Genomic DNA, 12874 nt, shown 5'->3' with positions numbered 1-12874 from the left:
AACTAGCTGTGCCTTGAAAGTTTTATGTGGTTTTAGAGGGTCCCAAGTTTAATAAACCATTCAATTTCTTTACTAGATATTGTGTTATCCCAATTGCCTATGTAATTTTCATTTTAAATTATAGTTTCATTGCATTTAAGTTGCCAGAATTTCACATGAAATCTTTGAAATAATCATCTCATTATTTTCTTAATAGCTGACATATTTTATCGATAACCCTTCTCTCATTTCTAATATTGGTAATTTACGTTCTCCCCCTTTTCTGTCTTCATCAAATAACTAAAATTTGGCTCTACTAATTATTTCTTTTTAAAATCACAGATTCTTTTATGTTTATGTTATTACAAATGTATAAGCATTCAAGTTATATTATTTCCTCTACCACTATTTGAAATTCATCGTACAAATTATGAGGTGTTGTGCTTTTGTTATCATTCAGTTCAATTTATTTTAAAGTGTCAAATACTAAATCTAACTTCTTTTATGTATTTTTCAATGAACAGATTATAAAATCATGTGCTATTTAGTTTCTGGATCTTAGTGAGTGGTAGATATCATTCTGTTACCTATTTTTAGTTTACTTTATTATTTATTAAGGATATACTTTGAAGTCTATACATTTAAATTTTTTCATTTTAACAGGTTTTGGTCAAAATATGGTTACTCTTGATGTATGATAAAATACTCTTGGTAACATTAGAGTGTACACTTGAGAAGAATGTGTATTTTATAGTTTCTGGATGTACTGTTCTATAAATCCTAACTAAATCAAATAGTTAATATAATATTTTAGATTTTGTTTTTATTAACTTTTTACACTGCCCCAAGGATCTATTTCCTTGTCAATTGGTGAGACTATAAATCAAATTATTTCAAAATATTGGCAAGTGCTTTTACAATGGGATTCAGGAAAATTTTTTCTGTACTTTTCTGAATTTCTTAATTGACTATAACTAATACGTAATGATGTTATCTAAAAGTGTAAATGTTGGGTAATATATATACATATAAATATATATCTGTGCATGTTTCAAAATATTTGCATTAATTTGGACACTAAGGCAAGAGGTTTTCTCTTTTTTATTAATGAGAGTTTCAGTCTTTATTAGTCTCTCCCAAAACTTAATCAGATGCTCATATACTTCTGGGCATGCTATAAGCTTGAAATTTAAAACACTTTAAATTACTCAGGCAAGAGATTTTTGAATTAGACGGAATTTGATCTGCGTTCTTACTAAAATGTTATTTTGCTAAACTTGTTTAGATTTCTTTTTCTTTTTTTATAGTGCTCATAAAGTCACACAATGTAGATAAAAAGCTTTCCTTTTGATTGGGTTTGTTTTTCTCTATTTGGGGGAGAAGCAGACCTTGTTGAAATTTGAATGTTACATGGTAGTACCTCCTTCACATGACTGCTTTTTCAGAAATCTTGGAGGCATAGTAAAGACCATTCTGCCTTCATTTCCAGGGAACTCCTAGCCTCAAATTACAGTGAAATCTACTCTTCCACAAAAGGAGAAATGATTCGGCATCCTCAAATCACGGTAATTTATGGAACTTTTCTATTCTTCTTCTTTGAAATAACTATATTCGAGTATCATTTTAAAAATTCCATTCCACCTTTACAATCAACTTCAGAAAGTGCTGGATGTAAAATGAGGCACGAAGTGATTGTCCTAACTGAATGATCCTAGAATAAGAGAGCGGACCCTAAGGGCCTAAAAAGAAACCCGCCCATCCTTGTATTTTCATTTAGTTATGACTTCTATGCACCCACTCAGTGCCTGTTCATTGTCTTCAATCCATAGCCACTTCATAAGGGAAAGTTAAGCTGTTCTATAGGATTTCTGAGATGATAAATCATTTCAGGATCAGACAGCCTCTTTTTTTCCTTGCAGAGCAGCTGTTGGATTTGAACTGCCTACTTTGTGGATGGCAGCTCTATGCTTCAGTGCAGAGCCACCACTGACTGTGATGTTAATGCTTGGGGAAGGGTGAAGCAAGACATAAAGGAAATATGCCGCATATTGACAAAGCTGTAATCAAATTAAATGTCTAAAACCTAAAGATATGGAACTATTGAAAAACCTTCTAGAGAATGGATTCTTCTTTTACTTGAGTCTCCTTGCCTAGTCGCTCTGATACACCAATACTGAAGTCTTCTCTGAACCTTCAAAATTGTTTTTTTATTTATTCTATTCTGGTATCTATTTTTATACCCTAATCCCCCATTCTGAGGAAATGCTTTTGGCAACCTTTTAACCAAAGCCAACATTGTTCTTTATTGTCATATCTAAGGTTTTAAAAACATATTCAGGTATCTAAAGCATTTTTCAACTTCTAAAAATGTTAAGCCATCTTGCAATCTTCTAAAAATACAGCATATGAAAGCATTGTTCTATGTAAAGGGTGGGGACTGATCTGTCAAAGTAATGGAGAACTATAGAAGATATAACAGCCAGAAGGAGGTAAGAGCCTAGCAATGTTGGGAAGACTATTTAACTGATGGGATTTCCATGGACAATATACTAGGTTGGGAATAATAATGATGCCACTTGATCAACAACAACAACAACAACAACAAAACCCACTCCCTGCCATTGAGTCAATTTTGACCCATAGCAACCCCATAGGCTACAGTAGAACTGTCCCGTGTCTTTGCAATACTGTAAATCTCTAAGGGGGTAGAGAGCTACCTCTTTCTCCTGCATAGTGGCTGGTAGTTTAGAGCGGCTGACCTTGCAGTTAGCAAACCAGTACATAACTCAGTGTGCCACCAGGTGCAGGAAGAAACAGAATAGAAAACCACGAAGGGATATGGGTGAAGAGTAAAACCTAATTATAGAGGTCATCAAGAGTAGGCAATAAAAGGAAAAACTATAATATTCAAACATTTATATATATATTAAATTTTACATGGAATAAAAGAATATCTCTAAGGAAATTGTAACATTTCTAGAGCTGATAGTTGATAAGTTTTTGTGTCAAGAATCCATTTACTGATCTACATAAAGAAATCATGAAACTAAGATAAAATATTTCAAAAAGGACTCTATCACAGACCTGTTTCCCAATAAAAGAGTGCGATGAATGAATTAATCTAAATAAAATCTATTGAAATGAAAGTCTGGTACGCTCTGCAAAAAATATGTGCAAATTAATACTTGTACTGATCTCTTGATCATGCCAATATTTATACTTGTATTAATTGCCTCTTTATCTCTTTTAGGAACATTGTTTTTACCAAGGATCCATCACACATGTAGTAGATTCTGCGCTCAGTATCAGTGCATGTAATGGTCTGAGGTAAGGGAGTATGTATATATTTCCTTTAGGAGATTTCCTGGAAATTTAAAAAAAAGTATACCTCATTTCTTACCTTTCAGGTTCCCTTAGTCCATTACCTTCTCATAGATTCCAACTCATTGATATGCTATAGGATAGAGCTTTAATGGAAGCAGACTACTACTTCTCTGGAAGCAGTCAAGGACCCCCATGGCTCCTTTTCAGAAACCCTAGTAAAAAGGAATTGAGAGGCGCTGTAGATTCTCACCAATATCTGTAACTTCTGGCCCACTGTTTAATGTTCTTGATGCAAAGAAATGTAATGCACCACCCAAACAAGAGGAGTTTAGCAGCATAGGATCATGGGACTCAGAGTGAGAAGCCTCCTGGAAATCCTCAAGCTTTGAGTTGCAGTGGTTGCGAGGATGGTCCAGAGACAAGCAGTGCTTCATCTTGTTGCATGTAAACAGACAGACAGACGACCACAATCACAAAATTCTTACTGTCATCCAGTTGGTTCTAATTCATAGTAGGGTAGAGTAGAACTGTTCCCTTGGCCTTCCACAGCAGTAAATCTTAACAGGAGCAGAAAGCTTCCCCTTTCTTCTGAGGAGCAGCTGGAAGTTTTGAGCAGCTGACTGTGCAATTAGCAGCCCAGGGTTCCCTTCTGTTGGACACACGGTTGCTGTAAGTCAGAACTCACTGAACAGTGTCTACCAGAATGGTTGATTCTGAAAACCAGGCTTCCTGACTGGTGGCCTTGAGAATCCCCTCATCACATCATAGTGCCTTACAGCTTTATACTAAACCAGGCAGCATGTCGGGTCACTGAAATTAAAATTTAGAGTCAAAGCTTAAGGTTCCCTATTTATCGGGGTTTCGAGAAGAAAGGAAGAAGATTTGGGAAGGCAACGGGGAGAGGAGAAGGAAACGTCTGTCTGCCTTTCCAATGACTTCAGGAGTCCTGAATGTCTCCAGGAATGGGAATGCTGCAATGACAAACATATCACACAGGTGTGCTTGCGTTCATATTATGAATCCATAATTAATGCAGGAGGGGCATGGGAATTCACCAATTACTTGCAAGAACTCAGAGCCTGCCAGGGGTCCACATGCACAAGCAGCAAATAGTCCTTGGTACCCATACTTCAAAATGGAAATGTGACTGCTTCACTTCTGGAAGTCCAAAGGGGTTTACTGTCAGAAAAGTTATTAATTTGGCCAAAGGTCACATGCCATCTAGCATTTTTTAACCCCCTGGGCGCTAGAGTAGATTCTCATGAGGATCAGGCCACGTATCTTTCTTTCTCTTTTCGCTATCTTTCTTTTCCTCCTAATCCTTGTCTTCTTCCTCATCTTCCTGCTCTTCCCCTCTTTTTCTTTCCTTTCCTTTAAAAATAATATATTATTGTGTTTTCTGTGAAATTTTGCACAGCAAATTAGGTTCCCTGTTGTCAATTTCTACACACATTATTCAGGGGCATTTCACATAGTACGTCAACATTCTCATTAATTGCCTTCTGCTTGCTCTATAGTCTTACTCTCTTGAAAAGGTAAATCATTAAGGTACAGAACAGTTACAGATCTTGAATAGATTTTGTGATTTCAATTTCTGTAGGGGGTTCTTCAGGATAAAAGACCAAAGGTACCTCATTGAGCCAGTGAAATACACAGACGAAGGAGAGCATTTGGTGTTCAGATATAACCCGAAGGTGCATTATGCCGCCAATTATTCCTGCACGGAGCTCCATTTCACCCACAACACTGCCCCAAGCCCTAAATCTAGGAAAACTAACATGGAAGTGAGTGCTTTACTTTTAAATCATGTGTCCCCAGGGAGAATACTTATGTCCTTTATTATCTTAAAACACAGCCTAGCAGCCCGGCTAATTAAATGTGTATTTTATTCAAAGTCTGACAATTCATTGCCTGAAATTGGAAATGTCAATTTTGTTTTGTTTTTGTTCTTGATGTATAAAGTGTTCTTTCTCTATAGCAAATCTAATTTCATTTCACTGATATAGAAGATATTTTTCTAAATTCCTACATATAGGTTTATAGCTTTAAGATTGTGAGAGATAATGTTTGAAATGTTCTGAAACCTATTTTAAATATTGTCTTATTTTCTATGTTGCTGGGAGTTGGTGATGTTGGTGATCAGCCATGGTCTCATCTTTTCATTAAGCCAAATGTTTTAACTGGTTAAAAACAATGAAGGGTAATAACCAGTTGAATTTTGATATGGTATCTTCATATGTGAGTCCTTTGCTCGTTTCTCTGTACAACTAGTTCATTTATCCTTCAATTCTCTGCATGCTAATGATACTGTCTGTATTCAGGACGGTGTCTGCAACGTGCCATACACTTAATGAATGTCTGCTGAACAAACAGATCTATGAAAGAATGATTCTCTACTCCATAAAGCAATGCCTTATTTCAAATCTTTCAGTAACCTACTTTTGATGTTTACTAAGTCCATTATTTGCATGCATGCTCATTGGAAGATAATAATGTAGAGACAGTTCTTTGTGTTGGCGTTTGATAAAAATTAAAGGCTGATCTCATGCAGCGTTTCTACAAGTTCTCCTGGAGTAGAGACTGGGAGGAAGTAGAAGCTGGGAGGAAAGGGGAGAGACAGAGGTGCTGCCAATCCCATTAGTTAGTCCTGAGTTTTGACACCCAGCTTCTGATGGTTCCTTTTATTATGAGCCCATGTTTTACTTAGAAAACGAAGGGCTAAATTCTAAAACTAGATTCACTATTCTTCACTTACTATTTTTCTCTTAAGTGCAGGATTAAACCAAGAAAGACAAAAGAGTAAAATATGAGGTGCTGCATCTGACTCACTGAAATCTGATATAAAATAAAGGACCACATCTTTTAGGAGAACAGTGGGTTCTTACAGAGATAAGTTTATAGAAATATTAGATATATTCTGTGCTTCATCTTCTTGTATCAATAACATTTCTTACTTTTGAAATGTGTTTTTGAACTTAAAACATCAAGATGATAATTGTTAATCATACTTTATTAAAATTTCAATTTATTTCCAGAATGCTTATAACGAAAAATACATTGAACTGTTTATTGTTGCTGATTACAGCATGGTAAGTTTGCAGACACATGCCTTGCTCCTCACTCGTCCTTAGAAGAATACAGTTGGGATTCCAACGAAGTGGAAACATGATTCTCACCACCATTCCATGCAAGTTCTAGAGCTCTGACTTCCCCAAACAGATTTATATTCGTGACTGTTGAATTTCGTGGTGATATAGTAAACCAAGTTGTAGTAGTTCCATTCCCTTGCTCATTATGAATATATAGAAATACTGAAATTGAGCATAAGAAATTATCCCTGTTAAGGATGCTTATTTAAATTTTCATCATTAGCAACAAAAATGTAGCTCTTAGGACTTGATTGGGTTTGTAATCTATTCTCTGGGGTTTATTTTCTTTTCAATTTTTGTTTCCATTTCATTCCCTGTGGTATGTGGTCATTGTGGGTAGCCTCCTTGAAGCTGTGCAGTGCATTTGTCTAAGTTTTTCAGTATATGAAACCCAGGATTGCAACTAAGGAGCATTCTGGTTGTACTTCTTCCAAGATAGATTTGTTGGTTCTTTTGGCTATCTATAGTATTTTTAATATTCTTCTCTGGCCCTGTAGTTCAAATGCACTGATTCCTCTTTGGTCTGCCTTATTCGATGCCCAACTTTCACATGCACATGAGGCCATGGGAAATACCATGGCTTGGGTCAGTTCTCAGTCCTCCAAGTACCATCCTTGTTTTTTCAATCCTCTAAAGAGGTCTTGGGCAGAAGATTTACCCAATGCGACATGCCCCTTGATCTGTTTTCATGAGCATGGATTATGGACCCAAGCAAGACAAAATCCTTGACAACTTCAATCTTTTCTCTGTTTATCATGACCTATTGGTCCAGTTGTGAGGGTTTTTGTCTTCTTCACTTTGAATTGTAGTACATACTGTAGGCTGCAATCCTTGATCTTCATCAGCAAGTGTTTCAATACTATCGCCTCGCTTTCAGTAAACAAAATTGTATCATCTGAATATCATAGGTTTTTAATAAATTTTCCTCCAACACTGATATCATGCTCCTAAAGTCCAGCTTCTCTAATTTTCAGCATACAGATTGAACAAGTAGAATACAATCATTTTTTTAAATTCATTTTATTGTGGGCTCTTCCGGCTTTTATCACAATCCATCCAGTCATCCATGTGTCAATCACTTTTGTACATACATTGCCATAATAATTTTCAAAACATTCTACTTGAGCCCTTGGAATCAGCTCCTCATTCCCCCCTCCCCCATCCTCCCTTTCTAATGAACACTTGATACATTATAAATTATTATTTTCATATCTTACATGGCCTGTTGTCTCCCTTCATCAACTTTTCTGATGTTCTTCCCCCTGAGAGGGGTTTATTTATTGACCATTGTGATTGGTTCTCCCTTTCTCTGCCCATCTTCCCCTTCCCCTCCTGGTATCGCTACTCTCATTATTGGTCCGGAGGGGTTTATCTGTCCTGAATTGTGTTTCCAATTCTTATCTGTACCCATATACATGCTCTGGTCTAGCCTGATTTGTAAAGTAGAATTGGGGTCATGATAGTGGGGGGGGGAGGGAGGGCACCTTAAAGAACTAGAGGAAAATTGTATGTTTCATCGGTGCTAAAATGCACCCTGACTGGCACATCTCTTCCAGGTGACCCTTCTGTAAGGGGATGTCCAATTGTCCACAGATGGGCTTTGAGTCTCCACCCTCTCTCTCATTCTCACAGATATGATTTTTTATTCTGGGTCTTTGATGCCTGATACCTGATCCCATGGACACCCCATGATCACACAGGTTGGTGTGTTTCTTCCATGTGGGCTTTGCTGCTTCTCAGCTAGATGGCTGCTTGTTTTTCTTCAAGCCTTTAAAACTCCAGACACTACCTCTCTTGATAGCCATCAAATTTTCTTCCCCACATTTGCTTATGCACCCATTTTGTCTTCAGCTATCCTATAGGGATGGTGAGCATCACAGAATGCTGGGTTATTAGAACAAAGTGTTCTTATGTTGAGGGAGTACTTGAGTAAAGGCCCAATGTCCGTCTCCTGCCTTAAGGCTTAACATATAAGTATATGCACATAGATCAATTTCCCTATTTTTATATATAATTATATTTACATATGTATATACTTGTATTTAGACCTCCATAAATGTTCTTTGCCTCCTAGTTCTTTCCTCTATGCACATTTTTCTTGATTTTAAACCATTCAGCATTGCCTTGTTCTTTTCACACACCTGCCTCTTGATCCATGTATAGGTTCCAAATGAACACAATGAAATATTTTAGAATGTCCATACTTCTCAAACTTATTTATAGTTTGTTATGGTCCCCATAGTCAATAACACACTATGCAAAGCATTTTATTTTTATCGTATTCTCCGCTTTGAGCCAAGATCCATGTGACATCAGCACTGATATCTTTTGTTCTAAGTCCTCTTCTGCATCTGGCCTGAACCTTGGCAGCTCCCTGAAAATGCACTGTTCAAATGATTTTCATCCAAAGTTTACTAGCATGTGATATCAGTGACACTGTTCTATCCCCTTTAATGCTCTAAAGAGGCACTGTGCACCAGACTTACCCAGTGCAGTGATATACTTCTATCCCGCCCTCGTTCTGTTGGGTCTGCTTTCTTTCAAATGGGAACAAACATGGCTCTCTTCCGGTCAGTTGGTCAAGTAGTTGTCTCGCAAATTTCTCAGGGTACATGAGTGAGTGTTTCCAGTGCTTCATCTGCTTGTTGGAACATTGCAATTGGCACCCACCGACGTGTGGGACCTTGTTTCTGGTTAGTGCCTCCAGCTCAGCACTGACTGTGTCTTTTATTCCCATTGGTTCTTGAACATACACTCCCTCTTGGCAAGGATGGAGGTCCACTGGTTCTCTGTGGTACTCTGTACATTCATTCCATCTCCCTTAGAGCCTTCCTTTTTATTCAATGTTTTGTCCATAGAATATTTCGATATTGAAACTCGAGGTTTGAATGCTTTTCCTCTAGTTCTCCCAGCTGATAATATGCTGGACGCGTGTTCTTCCTTTTTTGGTTTGCTCACTCTAAGTTTTTGTCCATTTAATTATAATCTTTTATTGTCTTTAGCTTTCCTGTGAAAGTTTATCCTCAGCTCTGCTGATGTCACAATTTCTTCCATTTGCTTCAGTTATGATTAAAGCCTGCTTCAGATGCTTCTGACATTGACTTGGGTCTTTTCCTTCTTCACTGCCTTTTAAATGACCTTTTCTCCCTCCACGTACGATGTTCCTGAGGTCAGCCCATGGCTCGTTGGTCTCCTGACATTCATGTTCCACTAGTCAAATCCTCTCTTGAGGTCTTTTAGAAATTCTCATGGAACGGATTCAAGGCCTCATTATGGCCCTTGTGGACTTGTTTTGATTTTCTTCAACTACATCCTGAACTCACATATGGCCTATTCCACAGTTAATACCTGCTTTCTATTAGCTACTGATATTGAGCTTTTGTGTTGTCTCTTTCTGTAGATACAGTTAGTTTGATGTATATATATTCCATCTGGAGAATTATCGAAAAAGTTATTATTAAGAAAAAGAAAAAGGTATTATTGATTAAGAAGTTGTTGGTCTTGCAAAATTCTATCATGTGATCTCCAACTTGGTTTGTGTCACCAAGGCCATATTTTCCAATTAGTGTTCCTTCTTTTTTGTTTTTGGCTCTTTCATTACAATGCCAATAACTGTCAATGTCTCTTATGTGCATGTTTAATCAATTTCAAACTGAAGACATGGGTTAAAATCTTTAATTTCTTCATCATTAGCTTTAGACATTGTTCAGTAAATTTGAATAATCATTTTATTGACTGGATTTCCTTGTATGAAGGTAAATATTACCCTATCACAGACAACACTGACTTCATGTTAGGTCTTGAAATGTCCTTTTTGACTATGAACGAAACTCCATTTATCTTGAATTTCTCACTCCGAGTATAGTGAAGCATGCAATTATCTGACTGAAAATAGACAACACCCTTCCATTTCAGCTCACAAATATTTAAGATATTGATCTTTATGTGCTCCATTAAGTTTTTCATGACTTATAATTTTCCTATATTTATACATTCCAAGCTCCAATTATTAATTGATATTTACAGCTATGTCTTCTCATTTTGAGTTCATATTGTATGCATAGCTCACATAAATTCTGCTTTAATATTTGAAGGAGTTTTAAAAGAAGTTTCTATGGTAAACAATCTACATTTGGTTAGTAAATATTTAATAAGAAACTCACATGTGCAGACTTGATGCTAAATTTTTAGTATCAGTCATGCAGGGCAGTTAACATGTTAAAAACACAACAAGAGCAAGGTGGGTTGTTCCAGTCCGAATAGACTTTTTAAGGCAGTCATTAATGAATACTGTATAATATGTTAATAAGTATACTTTGGGGAAAATGTAAATAATTTTAAGTAGGAAAGTACAGTCAAGATGCTGATGCATATAACCAGAGGTAGCCAGTCACTGTAGCAGAAAAGACTCTAATATCTGAATCCCAAACATTTAGTAAAGTATACACAATAATGTAAACCTAAGAAGCCCCAGAAGCCTTATCAACAGTGCATTTAGGGAAATAACTATCAATCTTTCAATGGGAGTCCTGATATGAAATGTATTTACTATAAAAATGTACAGAAGATGGTAAGAAAAGAGAGATACACAATAAAATAACTTAGAAATGGTAGCAGATTCCTAAGTATGAAGTATCGCAGAAGTGAATGGGGCGATAGAAAGCAAGGTGACACGGCATATCTTGAAAGAGAAACGGTCAATAATAGTAGACAATAGGATCAGTAAAAGGGAAAAGCATTTCGATAGACTTGATAGTTAAGGGCGTATTTGTGGTCCTATCAAGAGGAGCCCTAGTGGTGTAGTGAGTCAAATTGGGCTACCAAGCACAGGATCAGCAGTTCTAAGTCACAAGCTTCTCCACAGGAGAAAAGTGAGGCTTTCTACTCCCATTAAGATTTATCATCCAGGAGACCCACAGGGCAGTTCTCCCTTGTCTTGTAAGGTCACCACGAGCAGGAACTGACTGGATAGCAGGGAGAGAAGAAGAAGAAGAGTTTTATTTTCAATTAGTGGCAATTAAAATAAGCCCTTTATAGACTGGGGATCTAGGGATGAGTTAAAAAGGTGAAATGATTCTCATGCTATATCTGTTTTACATATTTAGATAATTAGCAGAGTGATGGACTAGTAACTGGAAGATACTTGCTAGATTAAAAAAAAAGTCACATGAGCAAGCTGACCAAAGTTATATCATATCAAAGTTATAAAAACAGACTCGAAGGAACACCTGTCAATTGGTTTAATAAGTCAATGTAATGTAAAAGATGAAAAAATAAAGTTAGAAACAAATCGGTGCTAACCTTGTCTTTAGGAAATGTTTGTTATATGTAGCTATTTTTTAATTTCCCCAACATTAAGTTAACAAGAACAGTTTTCATATGCATGTACCAATGATTGCTTTCTTTTGAAAAATCTCATCATATATTTAATATTTTCTTGAACTTCTATTCAATTTCTATTTTTAATGAATACTTTTCTGTTTGTATCTCCAGTATCGCAGGAATAATCATCCTTATGATAAGCTAAGGAACCGGATTTTGGGAATGGTCAATTTTGTCAATATGGTAAGCTTTCAATCATTTTGAAACATGTTAAAATATAAACATAAATGAAAATATAGATATCTGCTGAATTTTTGTAGCAACATTGATACTAAAACATCCCAAACAATAAAATTCACCAGAGACTAATTAGTAAAATGTATTGAAATATTCATAGCAACAAATGAACCTCGGAGATTTTTGGTTTTATAAGTTAATGTTGTTAATATTTAAATAAGTTTAAATAATGGCCTCTCATCATACTGTTATTTTTAGAATGTATAACCAAATGTCATTAAATCACTTCTCTGCAGTGTCCCATAACAAAATGATTCTCCAGCTATATTTTTTTGCTCACGATTTTGTGCAGAATTAAACATATATATATTTCAGTAATGTGTTTAATATGCCTAATTCAGAATAAACAGTACTAGTTTTAAAAAGAAATATTGAGAATCATACATATCTTTTATTTACACTGACTCTAAAGATACACTGGTTTCATTAGTAGGATAAGGAACCATGTAGATAAAGATACTGCAAGCCAGGACCACTCTAAGTTAGTAGTTATCCACTCACCAGTTGAAGGATAGATTTCTTTTACTGATAAAAGTGCTATAAATATCTAAAGCATTGTGCACAGTGTAAACATCTCTAAAGCACTGTACACAAAACTGCTTTGCATATTTGTGAAAATGTATACACAAACAAAACTCATTTCATGTAAATACCAAGACAGTGAGGTTAGTGGTAAGTTCTTCATTCTCACAAATTTTGATAAGTTTTCTATTACTTAAATTTAATTGTAAATATGTATGATGACTCTATTGTTTTCTCTTTGATTCAGTTATAATATATAAATGTGTTAACTAACTTGGAAA

The 12874-nt window shown here is 35.9% G+C and overlaps 1 protein-coding gene across 1 annotated transcript in view; it reads left to right on the top strand.

The window, feature by feature from the left end:
- ADAM7 (ADAM metallopeptidase domain 7) overlaps positions 1 to 12874 on the top strand; it is a 68968-nt gene that overhangs the window by 13885 nt on the left and 42209 nt on the right. The window contains exons 4-8 of the mRNA XM_075557207.1: positions 1469 to 1544; positions 3230 to 3306; positions 4904 to 5093; positions 6339 to 6392; positions 11946 to 12017. Coding sequence (XP_075413322.1) covers positions 1469 to 1544; positions 3230 to 3306; positions 4904 to 5093; positions 6339 to 6392; positions 11946 to 12017 — 469 coding nt within the window. The remainder of the gene's footprint in view (positions 1 to 1468; positions 1545 to 3229; positions 3307 to 4903; positions 5094 to 6338; positions 6393 to 11945; positions 12018 to 12874) is intronic.

This window comes from Tenrec ecaudatus, chromosome 8 (genome assembly GCF_050624435.1).
Source record: "Tenrec ecaudatus isolate mTenEca1 chromosome 8, mTenEca1.hap1, whole genome shotgun sequence".
Lineage (NCBI taxonomy): Eukaryota > Metazoa > Chordata > Mammalia > Afrosoricida > Tenrecidae > Tenrec > Tenrec ecaudatus.
This window is presented reverse-complemented; position numbering and strand designations above follow the sequence as displayed.